Consider the following 25,181-nt stretch of genomic DNA (forward strand, 5'->3'; position numbering starts at 1 on the left):
AATCACCTAGGTTTGTTACTACCTGATATGCTTTATGTGCTAGCAGATTATGATGTATGGGTTATGTGATATGTTATTATGTGGTAGTAGTAGTAGGGGGTGAAACAGTCCCCGATCCGGTCGACAGGACCGAAGGGGTAGGCCAGCACCCAGATATGCTAGGCAGTATCCGGTCGACAGGACCGAAGGGGAAGGTCGGGCACCCAGAAATGCCCGGCAGACATGTATGCTATGTGATTGTATGGTATGAGGTTCGTTGGGGGAACTCACTAAGCTTCGTGCTTACGTTTTATAGTTTTGTTTTCAGGTACCTCTTCAGCTAGGGGAAAGGAGCCGGTGCGGTAGCGGCATATCACACACACTCTTGTTTCCGCACTATGGATTTTCTGGGATGTACTCTGAATATTTTACTATGATGTTACCGGTTTTCAGACATGAATTAATATTATGAATGTTTTGTAACGATGTTTTTATGTATTAACCTAATTTAAAAATGAAATTTTTAGCTGGTATTTTTGGGATGTTACAATCCTACAACTAAAGATAAAGCTTGGCAAGATTCAAACTCCACTCCAACTCCAAACAAGTTTGATTTTACCAAGTTTAACTGTAGCCCGAACATTATATAAAAACACTTTATGATATGAATTAGACTTCTAATATTTTCCTCATCCCATTCACACATAAAAAGAGCATCGTCCACGTAAAATAAATGAGAAACATGCAATCCCATCAACCCTACCTTCGCAGCTCTAAAAATACCATTCCTCACAACATCCTCCATAATAACATGCAATCCTTCCGTTGCTATGATAAACAAGAAAGGCGACAACATATCTCCTTGTTTAAACCCTCTTGCCAACGTAAACTTATCCGTAGGTGCACCATTTAGAATTAACGAAGATCTGGAAGACACCAAACATACACGAATCCAACTCCTCAATTTGTCCGGAAACCCCAAGAAAAACATAATATGGTCTAAATACTCCCAACTCAAAGAATCATAAGCTTTTTCAAAATCAACCTTGAATATCATAAACTTTCGTTTTCTACGTTTATACAAATTTATTATTTCACTCACCATAAGCGGGCCATCCAAAATCTGTCGTCCTTGCACAAAAGTTGACTGTTTCAGACTTATAACTTCATCGATCACCTTAGCCATCCTATCGGCTAGTAATTTGGCAATGATTTTATATTGTACCCCTATAAGACTAATGGGGCGATAGTATTTGACGGTTAAGGGGTTATCCACCTTGGGAATAAGAGTAATAAAGGCTGAATTACAACCTATGGGAATAAAACCATTACCGAAAAATTCCTGCACAAATCCCACCACATCATCCTTCAATAACTCCCAATACTTCTTTATGAACCAAAATAAGAATCCATCGGGACTAGGTGCATAGTCACTTCCACAAGACCACACTGCTTCACGAATCTCTATATCTGTCACTTGCATTTGAATATTCTGAACCGCCATCTTACTAAGTCTAGCAAAAGAATTACTACACTCAATTACCGACATAACTCCAAAAAATTTAAACTTGGCAGCATAAAAATCATGAAAGATTCTTTTAACCGCACACGGATCCTCAACCTATACTCCCTCATTCAAAACACCATGTATTTGCATTTGTTTTCGTCGCCTTTTAAGCATACCATAAAAGAACTTCGAGTTCTCATCTCCATCCACTCCCCGCTTCATTTTTGATTTTTGCATGACATCCAAGCTTTCTAATCGATCAATATCCATCAACTGTTTCAATACCTCTTGTCTTTCAATCATCACATCCTCATTCGCTTGAACAATATCAACACCCTCTATTTGCTCCAACCGATTAGACAAGCCAATTTTTTGCCCATATCTAATTTGTTTTTTCGATTTCTGCCAACTTCTAATAACCTCATTCAAATTCTTAAGTTTATTTTTAAACTGAAAGAACTTGGTAGGACCTCTCGAAACTCCATCAATCCCCCAATTATTTTTCACAATACTATCAAATTTCGGATCATCTAACCAAGAATGAAATAGCTTAAAAGAATTTACAATGATTAGAATATTTTCTCTCCATAGTGCATGACATAAGATTGGGGAACTTATCCAATATCTCCTCAGAAATTAAGAATCTATCTAAACGTGCCATTTTGGTACCATCTTTACTAATTCTCGTGAAACACCTTCCGGTAAGGGGAACATCAACTAACCCCATTTGAAACAAAAAATCATTAAAATCGTCCACCGATTGACTACAAAAATTTGTACCCATTCTCTCTGTTGCATCACTTACCACGTTGAAATCACCAAACACAATGCAAGACTCATTTTGGTTATCAATCACTCTAGCAATATACTCCCAAAGTCTTTTCTTCTCACCAATCGGTGGTGGGGTATAGACATTTATCATGGTATATGGAGTATCAATAGACACCTATTTCCCATGAACAATGACAAGATTGTCCGTGCACAACACCCTACTTTTAGCAAAATACAACAGACCCCATATCGATAATATGCCACCCGAAAGTCCCCTTGTTGAACTCGCAACAAAATCAAAATTAATGTTTCCCCACACACTTCTAATTTTAAATAAATCTACCTGCATCATTCTAGTTTCTTGTAACCCCAAAAACATCACTTTATGAACTTCACACAATTTTTGAGCCCATTCCCACTTTTTAGAAGCGTGGACACTTCCTATGTTTAGAGTTAAAAAATTCATGGGTACACTTTTAAAATCCTGTATCCACTCAAAACCTCCTTATCCTTCTCATTATCTCCCATTTTGAACCTCAATATTTTAGCAAGATTAATAAACTGTTGCAATTCTTCCTTTCCTGCCTTTGCGCTTCTATGTGAGATCCCATCACACGATTGTGTTTTATGATTTTTCATCTTCTCTCCACTTATAACCCCAATAGATTGTCCATTAGCGACAAAACCTGTAGGGATGCAGACCGAAGAAGAATATGTAAGTGGTACCTTTGCTACATGTGTAACAGTTTGAACATCTTCGATATCTTCCATATTCTTGACAACATCCACTCTTTCCACCTCGATATCCTCATCTAACTTAGTTTCTTCATAATTTTTTTTTGTGTTTCTTCTCCAATACCATCAGGTATGTCCAGAGACCACCTTTCCTTGTGATGTCTCCTCTCCGTGAACTCACATGGTTTATAGCCACTCATATTCCCTTCCTCCTTATTTAGCCCTTCATCATCAGTCTGTATCTCTTTTTCATCATTTTTGTCTTCATCCAAAAATTCTACCTCCTCATCATTTTCATCTCCACCTTCTTCACCTTTATATTCTCTGTTTGCTTTGTCTGAGTATCTGTCTTCTTCTTCTTCCTCATCTTCATCATTAATCACCAGCTCCCATTCCCTTAACTCCTTTACCACCACATTGAAATTTCTACCACCCACCTTAACCACTATTGAGTCTTTTAATTCCTCTTTTTTATAATATGTGATACACATACGCCTAATGACAATATGGTAGATATCATTATCCTCCCAAAACATCACCTCACCCCATTTTTGTGCCACTAGTTGAAAACCTGATCACTCCATGCTACTGTAGGAAGACCGTGAACCTCTATCCATATCAGTCTTTCATGTACTACACAAGTTTTCATAGGTTGTCTCTTCTCCTTCACCAAATTCATTAGAGATTCACACTCACCAAATTATAAATTCGCCTGTTTATTAGGGAAGTCTAACAACATATATCTTCCTCCAACATACCTCACTCTAACATCATTAAAACCTTCAGCCAGACATATTCTTTTGAAATTTGGGATTACCTTTGGGTCTTTTACTTGGATCATTACTCTTGGTTCAAGTTCTACATATGTGACTAGCATATTGTTGGGAATTACTAGAACCGGCGCTTGTGTTGTCTGTTCTTTCACCACCGTTGCATCTTTTGGACGAAAGGCTTATTCTGCTGTTTTTCCGGTTCCTGAACCACAGCCGGCTTCTCCATACTATTCGTTCCTCTCCCTCTTATGACAGTAGCGCACATATGGTAATTGCCTACCCATACCGACCGTAACTTAGCAACCATGTCATACTCATCATGTATCCTCAAAAACCTGACAAGTGCAAAACGTTTACCATATTTTGAAAGTCTATGAGGAATAAAGACGTCCACCACATAACCGAACTTCTGACATATCTCCCATAGCTTCTTATCCGTCATCTAAACTGGAAAATTAGTTACATAGAATGAGAAAGATAACGCCTCAACTTTCCTGATATTCCCGAAATTTGATCCCACACGATTCCGATCAGTCTTCTGCGAAGATTCTTGCGAACCTAATCAGTTGAAAACCGATCCTTTCTGTCGTCGTTTCACTTTAATCCAATCTCCATTCATCATCATGCATAATTGAGTAGGTGTTTGATCCCGCCGTGTCGCCGTAAACTTATAGTTATTTTACATGAATAATTTATAAACATTTTTTAAAAATAAGGATAATGTGATTTTTTAAAAGCTCGTTGTTTTGAGGGTAGTAAAATGTTGTTTTCAAAAACAAATTTCTATTTCACAATTACGTTTTTTACACCTATTGGTTTTTTGAAAAACTAAAAAGTCAATAAACAATTTTCAAACTTAATCATAAACACACTTAAGGTTGTGTTTGACACGCCATAGCTAGCTGATAAGTTAGTTTATTTTTTGAGCTTTTTTAAGTTTTTGGCTGTGTTTGGCGCGCCACAGCTAGCTAATAAACTAACTTATTTTTCGAGCTTTTTTAAGTTGTCATGTTTGACAAACCAAAAAATAGCTTATAAGCTAGCTTTTTAAAAAGCTACTTAGAGGAGCTTTTTATGAGATTTTTTAAAAATTTTCCAAATATACCACTTAATTAATTATAGAAACACATTCTTTTAAATGTCTTTTTATGTCATTTTATATCTTTCAGCTAGCTTTTCAGCTAGTTTTACCAAACACCATTTTTTATCAGCTAGCATTTTATTTAACAGCTAGCTTTTCAGTTTGGCAAGCCAAAAAGTAACTTATAAGCTAACTTTATGTTTGGCAAGCCAAAGATGCCTCTTCCAGGGCTCTGTTTAGGCCTTTCTCATATATGCAGATGAAAGGAAGTTGAGAAGCTTGTTGACTAGGCCACAAGTTTCTTTAAATCGTCTTGGTTAATCTATGATTTCATTCATGAATCTTCCCTTTGTGGAGATAAAGAAAGATCATTCATACTAATAGCAGTCAGTCAAGAACTACCAGGAATGTCTTTACATTATGTATGTCTTTTTCACCTCTCTAGTGACTTCCTTGCCTGTATCTCCTGTCAACAGCTAGTTAGTCCTCTTCGTCCTAATGAATAAGCTGGAGAGGCTAGGTCTTGCTTGAAACCAGTAGAGCAGTAAGCCTGAAAGCTTTCCCGTGTAACTACCAGGACCTGGATGAATTTAGTCCTTAATGTGTCCATCATAACATCTTCTTAAATCCACTCGCGACATACTGAAAGCATTCGTTTTAGCCTCCTGCTTTAGTCTCCCTAACGGTCGACCTTAGTCTCGCTCCTCAGCTCGACAGTTGTAGCACTAATCCGAGTAAAAGATCAAACAACAACGGACTAAGTCTAATCTCGTATATGACGACTAATCTCATTCTGGGGCAATGTCGTATGTGACGATCAATCTCTTTCTCAACCTGTTGACTTAACGGTTTGACTGTTCCACTCGTGCTTCTTGAAAGGAAAGAAAGAGCTTGACTGTTAAGGAGAGGGAGCATTGAGCTACACTCATTATGCCCGACCATTCCGACTCGTAAGTCACTTTATAATCAATGTAAAGAATAACTTAGATTCAGTCGCATTAGGTGTACATTTCTCTGTGCTAAAGGGGGTTATGTGAGGCTCCATTCTATCCTGTTGATAGCTGGAGGAAGAGGGAAAATAGGAAGAATACCCTGCTTTAGGGGGACTCAAGTAGATTCCCTCATCTTTCGCAACTCGATTCCCTCATCCATAAGGACAATGGGAAATACGAATCCCTAGGAGAATGGAATTTATACCTTTCCTTCGACTGCCCATGCCATTAGACTATGTACTGGGCTCTTTAGAAGGTAAAGGAGGAAGAGAGTAGCTGACATCAACCATAAAGCCCACTCTATCCTGCTGCCCTGGAAGAGGGAAGAGGTCAAAAGTAAGATACTATTTAGAATACCATTATGAATTTCATTTTTTTTATCCCTATAGAGTCGCATATTTGGGCAGGGTCTTTTTTAGAATGTATTTTGGAGCTCTAATGGAGAAGAGAGACATCATTGGGTGTCATGGGAGACCATTTGTTGTCCTAAGGAGGAAGGGGGTGTTCTAATTCATTCGTTACATCAAGTGATGTAAGCCTTGCACATAGGCGTGAAATTATGTACTATAAAGGGGACTCTCTTTTCTTTGGGCTATGTTCATGCGAAGCAAATATGGTGCCCCTCACAGGGTTGTTCTCTCTTCAATTCCTAGGAGTGCTTCTCATTATTGGAGAGCCATCTATGCCCAACTGTACTTTGTTTTATCCTACGCCTTGTGGTCTATCGGTAAAGGTAACATTTTTTTTTGCATGATATGTGGTTGAATTATCCTCTGCAGGTAGACAACCTTCCTCAGCCTCATATCTCTGTCAAAGAGGCCTTCAATGACCCCGTATGAAATTATGAGTATTTTGCTATCTCCATTCAATAAATCCAATCTGTGGGGCTGTCTTTCTGAGGTTTATGAGGGCAAACTTCACTGGCTACTTCATCCTGATGGATGCCTTCTCTGTTTCTAGTGCATGGGAATCGACGCGGGCTTCTCATCCTTCTGTCTACTGGTGGAAATATGTTTGGAATAAATGGGTACACCCAAAAATTGTAGGTTTTGTTTGGCGACTTATGCATAAGGCAATATCCACTGATGAGCGTATTAAGTCTCTGGGTTTTCAGTTTACCTCTTGTTATCTTTGCTGTTCCAGCCCTCATAGTAAATCCATCTCGAATCTCTTTGTTCAAGGAGAGCTGGTTGCATCCCTTTGGTCCTTCTTCGCGTCTCATCTTAACATCTCAATATCCCAAGCTCAGTCTCTCGAGCAGCGTCTTGAGTCTTGGTGGACTGATACTATTTGCTCCCAGTATTATTTTTTACGTAATTCTGTTGCTTTATTTATCCTACGGGAAGTTTGGAAAGACCGCAATTCCATTATTCATGACAATGTAAAGCTCAATATAGTGAAAACGAGACAGCTAATTTTGAAGTGGCTGCTTGACACTGTGGTTCTTTTCCACCCGGCTGGGTTTACATGATCAAGCTTGCCTTCATGCTCTTCAGGTTTCTATTATTTCCCCTAAACCTAAGAGGGGCGTAGGGTTAGCATCCACCTGACATTGGCTCTTTCAAACTCAATGTGGACGGTTCTGATATAAATGGATTCATAACAGGGGGTGGTGTTATCAGGAATTACCAAGGTCAGGCTATTTTTTTTTCGGGTAAGAACATGCAAGCAGAAGCTCGGGCGTTAATCACTGGCTTGGATCTTGCATCCCAATTAGGCATACCCCTCTCATGTATGGAACTTGACGCTCAAATCTTGTTGCATTTCATTCATACATGGAGCTCCCCTTGGAACTTGGTATCTTTGACGCGATCATGCAAGTCTCTCTTATCTCCTTCATGCAATCTTTCCCGCATCTTGCGAGAAGGGAACAAAGTAGCAGATTCGCTGGCATCCTTTGCTCACGCTCATAGGGATAGCATGGTGTTCTACTCAGAAGATCAGTTTCCCACTTGCTGTAAAAGTCATCTACTTCATGATGCTTTGGGCTTATATAGCTTCCGACCATCATAGGTCTTTTAGCACTTTTCTTTATGATGTAGCCTATGGGCCTTTTCTTTGGAGGTTTGGCTTAAATCCCCCTCCAGTTACTTTCATTTTAGATCCTATTAATTTAAGCCTTTTCCTTTCAAAAATAAAAAATAAAAAAGAAAGAACAAATTCGAACCGGCCTTTCCTTTGATAGTCGACAAGCTTGACTTATAGCGAATTCCATAGAATTGGGCCGACCGCCTGGAATCAAAAGACTTTTGAACCCTTTGAAGATCCTTGTGGCTCCCGATTCCTCCAATCCAGCCGATTCCGAATCGACCAATTTCGGGATCTTTTGCAGCGAAAGCCTGTCATCGAATTCTTCAAACTTGGGGCATGTCGATCCTGAATTAAACTAAACATCATTGATCCTACTATCAACTAATCCAAAGGCCTAACTCCGGCTCTCTCTACGGGTGGAAGGAGGGGCAACAACCTTGTCAAGGCGCGGGCCAAGCCCACTCAAAGTGAAGCGATTTATACCGCTGCACTAGAATAGGAAAAGCCAGACATTCCTTCTTTTCAGAATTCCAGTCCTGCGGGCCTGCCCGAACTGTCAGTGATTCAAACAAAGACGCAGGTGCGAGTCTTCCTCGGTTGAAGTCAAAAAGTCCTCCTCCTTTATCTTATTCCTACCATCCGGGGCGAAAGGATGAGACGAAATAGTGTGTCATTTCGGAACCGTTCATAAGCTTTCCCTTGACTAATATCAAAGTCAAGGTAGCTATCTGGATAATTTTGGGCCGAATGCATCACAAGATCGAGATGAGCCATCTTGATTCGGACTAGAGTAACTTATAAGCTAACTTTTTAAAAAGTTACTTAGACTAGTTTTTCAGGAGCTTTTTAAAAATTTTCCAAATATACTCCTTGATTAATTATAAAAACACATTCTTTTAAATGCATTTTTATACAGTTTTATATTTTTCAGCTAGCTTTTTAGCCAATTTTACCAAACGACATTTAAAATCAACTAGCTTTTCAACTATCAGCCAACTTTTCATTTAACAACTAGCTTTTCAGCTAACAGCTAGTACGCCAAACATATCCTTAATAGCAAGCTACATTATAAAATACATACTATTAAGAGAACAGACTAATAAGTTATTAAACAATCAAATAACAAACTAAATTAGGCTAATGGGTATGTGGCGTGATGATGATGTGGAAGCATGCCATGGCGTGAACATCGTCCCCCGTCTCTTTAGGCTATCTAATATGGTCCAATAGACGTTTACTCTAAAAGTGCCACCCACTAACTTCACTAGATTCCCGTTACTACATCACAAACATTAGAAAATACCCACCACGCAACGTCGTCTATATCATTTTTATTGGTTTATTTTAATACAAAATTAAAAATACCATTTCCAAAAATAAAATAAGAACTTCATTAATAAAACAAATAAAAATTACATTAATAAAAAAAAATTAAATAGAAACTACAACATTAATCTACAAACTAAGATTAGGTTGATAAAACTAAATTAAAATTACTCATCCCTAGAGGTCTTTCGACGTATGATCTAATCAGTGCATTGCGTTTAAAATGTTAAGATCGTTACTCATTTGTTGTTTCTCTTGTTATGCAATTTTCATGTCTAATTTTTTCGTGAGGTTGTTGAAAATGTCGTTAAAGTTGGTGCAACTTGCTCTTAGTTTGTATTATTTGTCATTTACATTGTCGTAGATTTGATATTCACCAATTTCCATTTTCTCGTGGAAGCGTGCAAGATCGTGGTTTCAAAAATTTGTCTCGGATTAGGTGTTGCCGACTAGAGTTAGATGTGATACATGATGTGTTCCATGTCTGTTATATTCGGAAAATTTTGGCGAAGGGTCGAGTATGTTACCGTTGGAGGATCTACGAGTTAATGAGTCAAAGCGTTTGGTGGAGAAACCGGTAGCAGTCTTCGATCACAAAACTAAACAGCTACGTAGGAAGAGGGTCAAGCATGTCAAAGTCCAATGGAAGAACAAACATGGGGGCGGTATGAATTGGGAAGTTGATGATGATATACGAAAAAATTTGATTACTAAACTAAGGAACAAGAAAACAATCTAAAATAAAACAACGTTGAGAAATTAGAATTGGAAACAATGAATAATAAACGTGCTTTCACTTAGATTTAATTACCCCTTCAATTACGGGTCATTTTTATAAAGTACAATGGATATGACTTGTTATCTACTTATTACTATTGTGGTTAGGTGTCTTGGTCCGATTTTCTAACCATATGATCATAAGGACATTAATCCATTGTCATGTAATTAAGTATCTTTATTATCATTCTTTAAGTTCGTATTATGTTAGATTTAATATATTGATCTTAATAGTCATGATCTCAATCAACTACATTGAATGGTCATCACATGCATTTGTGAAAGATCTACATGACAAGAGTCCTTATAGAACAATATTACTAGATAATATATAATCCTAAAGGGCCACACTATCAACAACTTGATATGAATATATTATTTATAATTATTTGATTCTTGATAAATAAATATAATTCTTGTATTTAATTGGAAATTATTTATTTCATGGAAATATTAATATTCAATGTTAAGTATCAAGACATATCATAATATGTCATAATGTATGATTTATTATGCCCTATACATCTTTTTGGACCAAAAAAGTTTTTGTCGTATATGGATATATATGACTTTATAAGTTAAAAAAGAATGCTTTTTTTTTTTTTCATAAAATCCTTCTTTCCTTTTTTTTTTCTTTCCACTGTAAGTGTGAGAGGGGACAACAAAACTAGGAGACAACATGCTTGTATTAACTGATTCATAAAGCCATGCTCTTGTTTTTGTAGCCTTTTGTTTCTACGGACATGGTGTCTTTAAGCACCAAGACTCAATAGGTAAATACCATTCTTTAGTTGATTAAATGAATTTCATTTGGCTTGTTTTTGGCTAGTGAAAAATCCGAGAATCACCTTCCATCTCTCTACTCTTTTTGTAACTATTAAAAGGTTAAAAACTTGTTAGAAATATGAATGATACTTGCAACTCGCTTTGAGTTAATACTTGAGTATTAACTTAAAGCTTAAGAGGTTTCTTTTATTACAAAAATATACAAGACTAGCATCTTCATCAAGTTGACTTATTGGTGGTGTTTCCATATAAGGTGAAGTTCTACTTTCATTATACATCAACATTCAAGCCTCACCTTGAGGACTCAAAGGACTATAAAGACTGTTTATTATTTTCTTCCTTCAATGGTTGATGTTTTTTCTTTCCAATCTTTGTAAGAAGATCCTTGGTAGGTTTAAACTAGTTTTATGTTATTCAAACTTTTAAGTCTTTCGTTTGCTAAATCTTGAGTTTTCTAAACTAATTTTTGAATAAAAGCCCAACAAGTTGTTCATAGACATTAAAGTTAACTACGTTATAACCTAACCCTAAGATTTGATCCGTCACTAAACATAATCAGAATGGTTATCTAAAACTATGTTAATTCAGCAATATGCCATAAACATAATTTTTTTTTTAACACATATGGATATTTGATCAAACAAACATGATAGAATAAATAACTACCAAAGAATCCAAATCATAGAAACCAAACTGTAACATCATGGTTCATCTACGCTAAGTTAAACTAAATGGATTTTAAATCATAACTTGAAGTAACAATTAAAAGGAAAACATAGTATATACGCTAATCATAATCGATAAAGCAAACAAAATGAAAACCAAATGATTCTATTCTTGATTCTTCAAATCATTTCTCTAGCCTTAAAATCTCCTTTTGACCGCTTCTAGTCGTTTAAAAGTGCCTAGGAACAACGACTACTCTACTTTTCAGGTCAAAGATAAGACTATTTATAGTTTTCATAATCGACCTAAAACACGTCGCGTATGACATATGGATGCGTCACATTTTCAACATTCTACCGTGAACTCAAACTCCTCAACACGTTGCATGATCCTTCCGGGCGCGTTGTGTTCTCCACTGTTCTACATTGCTTTCTGTTTTTTTTTCCTAACAACGTCTTCTAACTACAAAAGTGAATTTCAATCTTAATCGTACCTACTATCTTCTTTTCAACCAAAACACTAATAAAAACACCTAGATATAACATGATATATGTATGTATGTATGTATGTATGTATGTATCATCAATGACGCTCCTGAGGGAGGGACGAACAACGAGTCATCACATCAATCATGTGTCAAATCATTTGTGAAACTTGTCATTAAAGATGTATAATAATGTAATAATGCAAGTAGTTGTGTCATAATATGAGTAGATGTGTAATAGTATATTAGTAGTAGAGTTTGTCCACTGATTATGTATTTGTTTAGTAAGTACTCAGGTTAATAATGCAAAAATACAATATGTAGTTTGCCGCATGGTGATTTGCAATGTCTTTATAAGTATCATTGATCCGTAGAAATAAAACATCCCAAGTTTATGAGCTAATAAGACTTTTTCTGTAATATGTATGTTGAAGTTACAAAAAGGTCATTGCTTAATGTTTGGGCATGATGTTCGCACATGAGTTTTTTTTGGCGCGTCAGATTGTGAATCATAAGAGCGTGGGATGATCGCTAGTGGTTTTCAGCCTGGTCCAATGTATCTACCCCTAATGCATGTGTTCCACATAGCTAGACATATGCCCTCCTCTTCATTCTTCCGACTTTCCCAATAGGCTCCCCAAAACACCCGACACAATCCCGCAAACCACATTGTATAATGTGGTTTAAGATTTTCCAAACCGTAAATCCCACCGCGAAGGTTCTTAACCGCGTTATGCAGTGTGGTGCAATGCGGTTTTTTGTACCTTATGACATAAAACATTATTAACTTTAGAACCCTAACTTATTTAGATAAATAATTTACGCACCAATATGCAATGATGAAAATGTCCTCATTAAATTCAGATTTTCGCCTATCAACCCAATACTTCCAACTTCCATGCTTATTATGACGATATAACGATTGAAAAATTGAAAATAAAAAACATGAAAATTATAGATACTTGTCTTTTTTTTTTTTTTTTTTTTTCTCTCAGAACATTTTGAATATCCATATAGTAATTTTTCATTGGCTCATGTTCAAATCCAATATTACTGAGTCATGTGATCATAAATGTTCGTTTGTAGTAACTCTAAAACATGAGGGAATAGCGTTATGTTTACAACGAGATTAGTTGGTGCAGAAAACCAGTCCGAAAATCCTTTCTTTCCAAAAAATTTAAAAAACATAACGTAAGGAGAAAAGCTTCTACTTTGTATTATAATATTATTGGTAATGGTAATATTGGGTCAAGTGGACTGTGAGGCCAGCAAAACAACCCTCGTGTCTCTTCTCGCTGCCCCATGTGATATTTTTTATTTTTTTTGCTTCCATCACCAGCTCCTCATTTTCTTTTCTTCTTCTCCTTCTTCTTGTTTACGATATAAAATTTTCAATACAAGTATACAACCAACGCAAGAAAAGAAACACTCCAAATTCCACCACTTCTACAACTAGCAGAAACATACGGACAAACACAGACGAGGAGGCACGAATTCCAACACAAAAAGGTAATCATTGTCTTCGGATTCCAACCTCCCCTCTCTACCTTTCTCTTAATTTTAACCAGATCATACGCAGATTTGGTAATCAAACGTAATTCGAATCTCATTCCTGTTTTGCATTTAATATTCCAGATTATAATTCGGTATCCTTTCCTGATCTGTTTTTGTGTTTTTTGCATCATAACTTGGTTCGTATGCTCTGTGTTTTAGCCCTTAAGCTTGCGATCACTGTAAATTAGGTCTTCTCTCGTCATATCAAAATTGGACAGAAAAACATCACATTTCGCATGTTGATCTTGTTAGATTCGGCGCAGTTATCTTGTTCTGATAATTTCATTTAATTTCGTTTCATCATGGAATGAGGATTTCTACTTCAATTCGGTTAAAAACCGATATTAATTTGGGTATATATGAAGGATTGGTAATTCATTTTGTTTTATATGAATTCGTGAATGATTACGTTTTTTAGATTAGAGTTTATTTTGACCTAAATAATCAGAAAATCAAAATTTTAAATCGTGCCAATTGCCAAACAAGCTTTAACATGCAACAATCATTTTAGACGCACATCCAAGCACCTCTCATTTGCTCGAACACTTCTTCAGTTCTTCTATCAAACACCACCCATGGTTGAAAAGAAAATATCTGTGATGAATATGACAAATTCAGTAGTTTCTTCCACATTCTTCACAAAAACTGGGTTCCTCATTTGTTTTGCAGGGTTTGTGTCTTCTTCTACATCATCAAAGAGGGCTCTAGAGCCCCCTTGGGAACCAAAGCTTTGGAGCAACAATGGAATACCAGGCAAACTACTCCATCTGGGATGGGCTATACTACCACCCACATCTATTTGGTGGCATAATGTTAACAGCTGCATTGCTTGGTCTTTCCACAAGTTATCTAAGTGGTTTCCCTACTATTCCATACATGTTACCTTATTTAGGAAATCTCCAGAAGCAAAAATCCGGAAAGAAACGTATCCGTGTTTACATGGATGGGTGTTTTGATCTTATGCATTATGGTCATGCAAATGCTTTAAGACAAGCCAAAGCTTTAGGAGATGAATTGGTGGTTGGAGTTGTAAGTGATGAGGAAATCATAAAGAACAAAGGTCCTCCTGTTTTATCCATGGAAGAAAGGTATGCTTAATGCTTTTACTCTCTCATCAACTTCTATCATACCCATCTAAAATAGAGAGATTATGCATATCTTGATATGGTGTTTAATCCCTTAAAGGTTGGCACTTGTTAGCGGATTGAAGTGGGTTGATGAGGTTATTGCTAATGCACCTTATGCTATTACTGAAGACTTTATGAACAGTCTTTTTAAGGAGCATAAGATTGATTATATCATACATGGAGATGATCCTTGTCTCCTTCCTGATGGAAGTGATGCATATGCTTTAGCAAAGAAAGTTAATCGTTACAAACAGATCAAAAGAACAGAAGGTGTTTCAAGCACAGACATTGTAGGTACTACCTTCTAACTGAAAACAGCTAAATACAAGAAATCAAGAAAATCAAGAAAATCAAGAAATAGCAATCTACTTTCATAGAAAGTACATTGCTATTTCTTGCTTTAAGTATCATGATCTTCGTTCTTTTTGGATTCATTTTGTGCTTTTTAACATCTTTACTTACAAAATGCAGGAAGGATTCTTGCATCCATGGAAGATAAAGAAGTTAATGGAGAAAGTAATGAAATGAGTAGAAGAAGCATAGAGAGTCATTCCAAATCCAAACATGCATCTAACTTTTTGCCTACATCAAGAAGAATTGTGCAATTTTCAAATGGCAAAGTATGTTTCCTAAATCAACTTTCTTCTTACTACTACCACATGGTTATTGTTTATTACAGGACAAAAGACGTAAATGCCCTTCTCATCTTTAAAATGTTGTTATTATCTATTCAGGGGCCTGGACCGAATGCTCGTGTTGTGTACATTGATGGAGCATTTGATCTTTTTCATGCTGGCCATGTTGAGGTATGCAGCCTCTTGTTTATGATTATGAATGATTTTTTTTTTGTCTTTGATAATAAATTAATAATTAATAATTAATAATTTTATAATGAATTCTCAGATTCTGAAGAGTGCAAGACAGCTTGGAGATTTTCTACTAGTAGGCATATATACAGATGAAACTGTTAGGTAATATTCAAAACCATTATTAAGTTCTGTTTGGATAAATCGATGTTTAAAAACTATTTGAAGAAATTTGAGTGTGAGTAAATGACGATTTTACCCTTCTGTTTGTGATATGTGATTTGATGCAGCCAACAACGAGGGGCTCATTTCCCATTAATGCATTTGCATGAACGCAGTCTCAGTGTTTTGGCTTGTCGATATGTTGATGAAGTCATCATTGGTGCTCCCTGGGAAATCACAAAAGACATGGTATTATTACATTTAGTTCCCTTTTTTTTGGATATGAAATAAATATATTAAAACTATATATTTAATCAAATCAACAAAAGTTTACATTTTTTTTTTTTTAAAATGCATGGCCAGATTGCGACTTTTAACATCTCTACGGTTGTGCATGGAACTGTTTCCGAAAGTGAATCTACTCTCAATGTAAGATGAAGATGAAGATGAACTCCTTTTAACAAACAAACACAAAAAGACTAATATACCCTTGTGTTGATTATTACCACAGGGGATGGTGGATCCTTACTCGGTTCCCAAAAGCATGGGCATTTTCAGGATTCTGGAAAGCCCAAAAAACATCACAACCACTTCGGTAGCTCAAAGAATAAAAGCCAATCATGAGATATACGAGGTATGTTTTATGTTTTTATATGTATTTAAAATGGTTGATTGGAAGTTTTGGACTGAAATAGGGTTTGAGTTTTCAGAAGCGAAATGAAAAGAAGGAAGCTAGTGAGAAGAAATTTTATGAAGAGAGGAAGTATATTTCTGGGGACTAATTGATTATGTATATTATGGGTTGAAGATGAAGAAGATAAAGAAGATAATATATGATGCTAAAAATTGTAACACAACTCCTTGAGAGATTTTAGAAACTAAGATGATGCTAACCCCTCGGATGTGTCATGTGTCATGTATCATGTGTCATGTATCATCCTGATGTTTGCGAACTATGAGCACATATCTAATGAAGTTTCTTGTTTTTGGTTTTTGTAAAGTGATGATCAATCATGTCATCTTCCCTTCATTCTACATTCACTCCTCTCATTGATAGGAAATGATCACCTCTCACTCACTTTTTTTAGTATTCAAATATATATAAAAATAATGAAATATTATACTTTAATTATAAGGAATTAAAAATTATGAATTTTGATATATATATTTTTACTAACATATATATGAATTAATAATAAATTAAAAAAAATAAAGAAAGAAAGAGATGCTGGGGAGATTTCAATGTCTCATCTACTTCCAATTCACTCTCCTCCAAAGGATTAAAATCATTAAAATATCCATGTCCAATATAAACTTGTATGATTTTATGATTAGCAACATATGTTTTCAAGTGAAGCACATTCAAGAATGAAAACCCAAAGACTAAATCACTAAATGGAATCTTAAAGTGATAATATATACAAAATCTTAGCCGAAGGTAATCATGTTCATCCATATCATCAAGATCGTGAATGGAAAACTTGTCCTAGTCAACCAAGTAAGATTAGAAAATTCAATTTTACCATTTACATGTTGTCTTCTAGGGTATTTAAATCCCCACCATAAAAAATGTTTATCCAAGGATTTTCTTATAATAATAACATAAATCAAGTACCTAGCTTAAAAAGGGATTTAAATAAATAAAGAACTAATATGTACCATATGTTGTTTCGATGTCAATCTTAAGTATATTAGCATCCATCACACCATTATTGAAACTCGAAAGGGCCGGTTGAATTCTACGGTTTTCAATTGGTAAAGTGATGATAAAACGATCGGACAAATATGTAAATAATATGTAATCAAGTAGAAGTCCAAAGCTTTGGTAGAATAATTTGTTGGGATATTAACTTTTTGTGTCCTTTATATGATTATAAACATCTTTTTTTTGGAACGGCATTAAAAACATCCTTTTATAAAATATTAATAAAATTTCAAGCTAAATTACAAATTAAACTAAATTGATTATAGTGTTTTTAAATAAAGCTACAGATCAATTAGTTTATTATAACATATGTTTAATATAAAAGGTTAAGCAAGTTACTCGAATAATTAAGTAAATAGTTTTATTTTATAAAATTTGTATCTAAACCGTCTTTTTTAAATTAGATAGAACTAATTTTATTGAATTAATTTGCCTATTATTTTTAAATATATCATTTATTTATTATTAATTTAAGTAAGCTTAGTTACATATCATTATAGATTTATAGCCTTTTTACTAACGAATTGATCTACACAAATAAGAAATAAGAGTAATTAGTTAAATGATTTTTTTGTTATAAAGTATAATTAATTATTTATATCAATCTATGGTTTTTTAGGAATCTAATTAAAATAATTTAATAATATGAATTATCGTTTAGATATGAATTTGATTTTTTAAGTTTTTAAAGACTCTATTATATAGTGGGTTAAAAGAAAAAAATAGAATAAGTGACTGAAATAAAAACGTGAGAGAGGTCCTAAACTTTATCTTTTTAATTTTTAATTTTATTTTATTTTTAATTTTTTTTAGAACGCGTTGGCTGAAGAGAAAAGGAGAGAGAGAAAGAGTCGTTAACATACAGATCCGGTGGAGTAGGGAGATACAGAGCACCGGCAACAGAGATTACTGTCTCGCTGGCCCGATTTGCATTTCGGCGTAAGTCTTACCGGAGAAACAGAAATCGCTTGCCGGAGGTCGTTGTTCGGAGTTGAGCACTCCGATCTCCACCGCTGCTATCTATATTTTGGTGAAAAATCCGGCGGACGTGAGCACTCCTGCTTCCGGCGCTGGCTGAATATTTCCGGTGAGCAATTTTCTTTTCTGGCAGCGTGATAATTTTTAGTCTAGGATTTTGTATGTTCTCAAGGATTAAAATAATAGACTGGATTTCGAACAGTCTTATTGTTTCTGATGAAGAATTTACTTTCCTAATTTTATATAAATTTGTTACTGGAATCTGTTAAATACTTAATTACTTTCATAATCTGTTAGGAACTAATCAAGTTTTGAAAATCTAATCTTTAACGTGTTTCTTCTTTCAATTTAACATGAGTGGCTAATGGGAAGGGATATATGATTTTTGAAATAAGGTATGTTGTAGTAATCATTTATAAGGGTCTTCTGAGAAATGTTACTCCAGTTGATGATGAATTATTTCCTTCCATCTGTCTTATTTGGCTAATCTGGATACATAATTTTGGAGTTTTAGGTAGTGTACAGCATTGTAGTTTCATAATATACTCATGCTAGCATTCTACTTTAAAATATAATGAGCCATGAAGTCTTTGTTATAATGGTAATAATAACGTAGGATCACATGATTTAAGCCTTAAAGATATGAATCAGATATTTGTTCTTCTGTTTTATTATAATTTGGGAAGTAGCTGACATTTGATGTCACCAAAGGATTTGTGAGAATTGATTTAAGCTGTCGAATGCAAGGTTGTGTGTTTTTTTATGAAGGTTTTTGTGTGATTATTAGGGAAATGGTGTTGTCAAGGTTTAGTTTGAATTAAAATATGGAGAAGAAAAGAGCAGATGAAAGTGTGCAAGTGTCAGCAGCTCCAGGAAGATTAGACAGATTTGGGTTCGTAAAACAGGAACATAACTCACTCTCCCCCGATGGGGCCCCCAAAAACAAGTCGGCTTTGGAGTATCAGAGGTAATACATGTTAATCTTAGATTCCATCTTGGGCTATGTTTGACATATTAGCTGAAAAACTATCTGTTAGCTGAAAAGCTAGCTGATAAAAAATGATGTTTTGTAAAAAGTTACTGGAAGATATAAAATGATATTTAGAAGAATATGTTTTTTTATAATTAATTAAAGGTATTTTTGGGAAATTTAAAAAAAGCTCCTAAAAAGCTAGTCTAAGGTTGTGTTGCGCCACAGCCAGCTGATAAGCTAGCTTATTTTTTGAGTTTTTTTAAGTTGTCATGTTTGGCAAACCAAAAAGCAGCTTATAAGCTAGCTTTTTTAAAAAGCTACTTAGACTAGCTTTTCATGAGCTTTTTAAAATTTTACAAATATACCCTTAAGTATTTATAAAAAAACATATTCTTTTAGATGCCTATTTATGTCATTTTATATATTTTAGCTAGCTTATCAGCTAGTTTTATCAAACGTCATTTTTTATCAGCTAGCTTTTCAGCTAGTACGCCAAACATAACCTAAGTAGCTTTTTAAAAAGCTACTTTTTGGCTTACTAAACATGACAACTTAAAAAAGCGCGAAAAATAAGCTACCTGTGGTGTGCCAAACACAACCTTGATCTTGTTCATATAAAAAATGATATTGTTCAATAATGATTAGGTAGTTTGTTGTATTGAAAATATGAATAAAAAACAATCTGTTGCAACACGTGCTACGTTTAAAACTGATAGATAGATACAAATTAATTTAAAACAGGGAACAGAAACGAGTGAGAAAATGGAGGAAAATGATTGGTGTTGGAGGTAGTGATTGGAAGCATTATGTAAGAAGGAAACCACACGTTGTTAAAAGGCGTATACGAAAAGGAATCCCTGATTGTTTGAGGGGTCTTGTTTGGCAATTGATTTCTGGAAGCCGGGACCTCTTGCTCATGAACCCTGGTGTTTACGAAGTATTCTATTTCTCTAATTTCCTCAAATCTTCTTCTATTTTTCCTTCTTACAACTTAAGGTCTTATTTTCTTCTTCTTCTTTAGCAACTAGTGATATATGAGACATCAGCTTCTGAGTTAGATATAATACGGGATATATCGCGTACTTTTCCTTCACATGTGTTCTACCAACAACGACATGGACCTGGTCAAAGATCACTTTACAATGTTTTAAAGGCCTACTCTGTGTACGACAGGGAGGTCGGATATGTACAGGTGATTCACAAATTCACATTACTTTACATTTCATCTCTAGCCATTTTTGACAAGACTCACAAAATGGTTTAAATTTTTCATTCAGGGAATGGGATATTTAGCTGGGCTTTTGCTGCTTTACATGAGTGAAGAAGATGCATTTTGGCTAGTGGTGGCATTACTCAAAGGAGCTGTTCATGCTCCAATGGAAGGATTATATTTGGTAACTTCACTTCCTGTTTACTAAATTATATTAATAAATAAATAATTAGGGGCTGTTTGATATGCCTCTTACTAGGATCTGGTAAGAGGCTCAATCAGGCATTGACTCAATCAGATCTGACTCAATCTGCAACTATATGGTATTCTTAAGTTTTGTGGTATTGGTATTGGACTACATGCAGGAGGGATTGCCACTGGTTCAACAATATTTATTTCAGTTTGATCGTTTAATGAGGGAGTATATGCCAAAATTAGGCGAACATTTTACAGAAGAAATGATAAATCCAAGCATGTATGGAAGCCAGTGGTTTATTACTGTTTTCTCATATTCTTTCCCTTTTCATCTCGCTCTTCGAATTTGGGATGTTTTTCTTTACGAGGTCAGTGTCAGTGTCAGTGGCATTTATGTAATTTTCTTTCGAAAAAGGAAATATAATATAAAGTAACTAGCTTTTGTATGTTCAGGGTGTTAAGATTGTTTTCAAAGTTGGATTAGCTCTACTCAAATATTGCCATGATGACTTGGTGAGTGGCTTGTTACAGTTTGGAAAATAATATATTTTTATTTTTGCTAAAATGGTGTTGTTTTTTTAGGTGGAATTACCATTTGAGAAACTTATACATGCTCTTCGTAACTTCCCTGATGATGCAATGAATCCAGATACATTGCTTCCATTGGCCTACTCATTTAAGGTACTTATTATACATTTTTTTTAATGAAGTGTTTATAATTTTTATATGTTTGTGATGTTTTAAGGTATCGAAGCGTTTGGAGGAACTTAAACAGGAGTATGAGAAGATACATGGGAAGGTAGCAGAATCTAAGTCAAAGCAAAAACAGCTGCAGCTGGCTTGAGCAGCAAAAACAGCTGGCATATTATTTTGTAAATATATGGAATTTGATTTGTTTATGATCTACACCAGTTTTTTTGTAACTGGAGATTAGAATCTTGAAATGTTGATAGTGTAGTGTGAGAAATGTTTAGATTTTGTGTGGCATTGTTCATGTTTGAAATGTTGATAGTGCAGTGTGAGAAATGGTTTGGGAGAGAAAAGAAAGGATTAAAATCTACTATGGAAATTAACGAAAAATGAACTCAAAAAGTTAGTCTATATCCTTATCTTCATCTTCCATCTCAGGTTAACAAGTAATGCAAGCTTTATACAACCACGTCTTCATCTACATAAAATTTTTTGAAGTAAAAAATCAATAAATGAAGGGAAAATAAAACGAAGATCTGGTGCTATCTTAATTTTACTAACTTTGAGGTAAAACTAATTAAAACATTAATAAATGAACCCCAAGAAAATAAAAAAATATTAGTTAATGATTTGATAAAAGGATATTTATTTTCAGAATTAGAATGATGGTCGCATATATAGATCACCGGCATAGATCTATAATGGTGGTATCAATGAAGTTTGGAGGTGACTTTGGAGTTGACATGGTACAACGGTGGTGAAGCTACAATGAGTACTTGAAGACACACATAAAGGGAGGGAGAGAAAAAGAGGAAGCGGTGGGTGGTGGTGAAGGTGTTGATGACGACGGGTTGTAAGTGGTGGTGGTGGTAGCCAAGAACGGTGATGGCAGAAGAGGTGAGGGCATTTAGGGTGGATCCACTCAATCCATTTGCCATATCAGTTTTTTTTTTTTTTCTTTTTTCTTCTATATTTTTCAACCTACAACACATAAAAACCTATTTTTCCTAACTCACTTGCCACGTCACTATGATTAGTAGTTAAATTAGAAAATTAAAAAGAAAATAAAACATAAGATTTTACTTAAAAACCATAATAAAATAAAACATAAATTAAATCATAAAACGACAATTAAAATGAAAAGATATACTACAAACGACAAACTAAAAGAAATATTTAAATTCTAAAAAAGAAGGTTGATTTTTTTTTTAAAATTTCACGTCGTCTCATAATGAAAATCTTTCATGTTATTGTGCTCGCAATACTCATTTTTTGTTGTTTAAAACATGTCTTCGTCGGAAACTCTGGCCTCCCAAATATTTATTTTGTGGGTAGAAATAATATTAAATTCTTCTATTTTTCGCTGCATATATCTTCATTTGATAGCAATTTGATGTGTTGAACCCATCTTTCCTAACCCACTTGACTAATCACAACTATTATTAATTATATTAGAAAATTTTAAATAAAATAAAACATAAGATTTACATTAAAAACCACAATAAAATAAAACATAAATTAAATCCTAAAATGACAATTAAAATGAAAAGAAATACTACAAATGACAAACTAAAAGAAATACTTAAATTCTAAAAAAATAGGGTGATTTTTTAAAATATTTCACGCTACCTCGTAATGAAAATCTTTCATGTTATTGTAAAGTCCTAAATTTCAACCAAAAATTTTTTATTTTTAAAATCAAACCAATATTCCAATCCCATTCATAAGATAATAAACAACCATATGTTTTTAGTTTGATAAACCATAAACAAATAAGAGTATCAAAAGATGATAAAAATCAAAGGTGCGGAATTTCCATAAATATAAATATCAGCAGATACAATGCAATCAAACCGCTCCCCTCCCCTTGCTACCAGAACAACCTGAAACATTTTAAACTTCAAACCGTAAGCATAAAACTTAGTAAGTTTCCAAAAATACCACACAAAACACAAAATATCCATACGTTACTATGACAGGTCTGTTTCAACCCAACATGCCTCGCCTAACAAAAATTGTAAGCATACAAGCAATCAACAAGACCCAACCAGTCTAGCATACAATGATCCTAGTGTCCTACATAATATAGTGAAAAAACTCACCTGAATCAAAAAGCTGAATCCAACTATTTGAAATCCAACGAATCAGGTACTCGAACCGCTTAACCAATCAGAGGCAAAATCTCAGTCTACAACTCAAGATCTCTAATTTGACTAAAAGTCAAACCGGTCAAAGTCAACGGTCGAGCCGAGACCATTAAACCATCGTATCACTACCACAACATAACAAAATAGTCGTGTTTTGCCTAAATCTTGCGCTGCAAGTTCCAAAACTTGTTACACCGTGAAACTGGCTTAATAACCTACTTTTTAAGGACTTAATCTCTTAATTCAAAAAGTCCAATCCTTTAGATCTGAATCTCATAATGGTCCTAATGGATAAATTTTACAACTCTATTCATCATCAAAAACTAAACAAGCACAAGTCTAAACCCTATGTCCAAGAATTCACAAAAATGCAAAACCAAGTGCATGGCTCAAGGTTAGCACATGTATGACACTTTTTATTCAACAAGAAGGTTCCAGAAGCATTAAAACATCACTAATGAGTTATGGAGCTCTTCAAACTCCAAGAACACCAAGTTTAAGGGACCAAAATGACAGCAAAATCACCACAAGCCTAGATCTAACATGCAATAGACAAAAAGATTGAATCTGGGACACTTAGAGAGATATGTAAGATGCTAAGAAGGTAGAAACTTTAGTGGCTTGATTCAATCAATCACCAAGAGCACACTTTTTCTTCAAAACTTCACACCAAAGAAGCAAATGCAGTTACAAGGCATGAAGGAGGCTAGGGTGAGGAAAAGAGGATCATGTTTTCCGGAGTGGAGCCTCGCAAATGACGAAACCCTAGGGAAATATGCACTTAAAATAGGCCCAAATCCCGAGGCTTTTAGGTTTTGGCCCAACAGGCCCTTCGTGTCGCGAGTCTCATTAAAGATCACGCCATGACTCTCAACGACTGGTGTCGCCACCTAGATAAAATCCTTAAAACTCATAAATTCCAAATTCTAACTTACAAGAATACCTGAAAATCGGATGTTACAATTCTCCCCTACTTGAATCAAATTTCGTCCTTGAAATCCGCTGCTATAAATAACTCAAGATAATGACCCCACATCTCCTCCTCTACCACCTACGTCCACTCCGAACCCTTATGGTGTTGCCACTGCACCTTCACCAGACCAACCACCTTGTTACGTAAGGTCTTTGTCTTCCTATCCAAAATTGCGACCAACCTTTCCATATAGTTCAGGATTTCGTCCACATGAATATCATTTAATGGCACCACACTGGTGTCGTATATGTAATGCACTTTCTCAGCTGAAAAATGTGAAAAGTATTGTGGATCTGACTGAGCTCCTCGGGCAGATCCAACCGGTAGGCAACCTTGCCCATACGATCAAGTATCCTAAACGGTCTAATAAACTGTAACGACGTAATTTTTCAACCAAAATTTTCATTTTTAAAACATATAAAACTCATATATTATATTTCATGAAAATCATAAGTGTCTCAATGTGAACATAAATCCACAACAAAAGTCAATTCCCAGAATCCTCAACGTAATCTCGAACAGGTGTGTACAATCACGTCGGTGCCTTCCCGCGATCCTCAGAAGTACCTGAAACACATAACACATAACACGGTAAGCATAAAGCTTAGTGAGTTCCCCAAAATACCACGCACAAATAATTAACCACTCGAGGCTATAGCTCTGTAAGACCATCCGGTCAATGTGTCTCAGTGGGACCCTTTAGTCCCACAGCTCATTGGACCCTCTGGTCCGGTCTAAGTGAGGACCCTCCGG

General features: G+C 35.1%; 3 protein-coding genes across 3 annotated transcripts; 2 read left to right on the forward strand and 1 right to left on the reverse strand.

Moving 5' to 3' along the window:
* Positions 1–1,600: 1,600 nt before the first annotated feature.
* On the reverse strand, positions 1,601–2,408 carry LOC145112582 (uncharacterized). The gene is made up of 2 exons (XM_079048732.1): positions 2,156–2,408; positions 1,601–2,016 (listed from the first exon to the last, which is right to left on the reverse strand). The coding sequence occupies exons 1-2, from the start codon at positions 2,406–2,408 to the stop codon at positions 1,601–1,603; spliced, it is 669 nt and encodes a 222-aa protein (XP_078904858.1).
* Positions 2,409–13,234: 10,826 nt separating this feature from the next.
* On the forward strand, positions 13,235–16,557 carry LOC145116776 (ethanolamine-phosphate cytidylyltransferase-like). The gene is made up of 10 exons (XM_079053098.1): positions 13,235–13,417; positions 14,132–14,550; positions 14,648–14,883; positions 15,061–15,209; positions 15,324–15,395; positions 15,493–15,560; positions 15,686–15,806; positions 15,921–15,986; positions 16,069–16,191; positions 16,268–16,557. The coding sequence occupies exons 2-10, from the start codon at positions 14,204–14,206 to the stop codon at positions 16,337–16,339; spliced, it is 1,254 nt and encodes a 417-aa protein (XP_078909224.1). The 5' UTR covers positions 13,235–13,417; positions 14,132–14,203; the 3' UTR covers positions 16,340–16,557.
* Positions 16,558–18,085: 1,528 nt separating this feature from the next.
* On the forward strand, positions 18,086–21,621 carry LOC145117236 (uncharacterized). Its single transcript, XM_079053547.1, has 9 exons — positions 18,086–18,349; positions 19,028–19,207; positions 19,955–20,150; positions 20,235–20,405; positions 20,491–20,607; positions 20,789–20,986; positions 21,072–21,131; positions 21,201–21,299; positions 21,364–21,621. The coding sequence occupies exons 2-9, from the start codon at positions 19,065–19,067 to the stop codon at positions 21,460–21,462; spliced, it is 1,083 nt and encodes a 360-aa protein (XP_078909673.1). The 5' UTR covers positions 18,086–18,349; positions 19,028–19,064; the 3' UTR covers positions 21,463–21,621.
* Positions 21,622–25,181: the final 3,560 nt, after the last annotated feature.

Source organism: Lactuca virosa, chromosome 5, assembly GCF_052849685.1.
Source record: "Lactuca virosa cultivar CGN04683 chromosome 5, Lactuca_virosa_CGN04683_v6, whole genome shotgun sequence".
Taxonomy (NCBI): domain Eukaryota; kingdom Viridiplantae; phylum Streptophyta; class Magnoliopsida; order Asterales; family Asteraceae; genus Lactuca; species Lactuca virosa.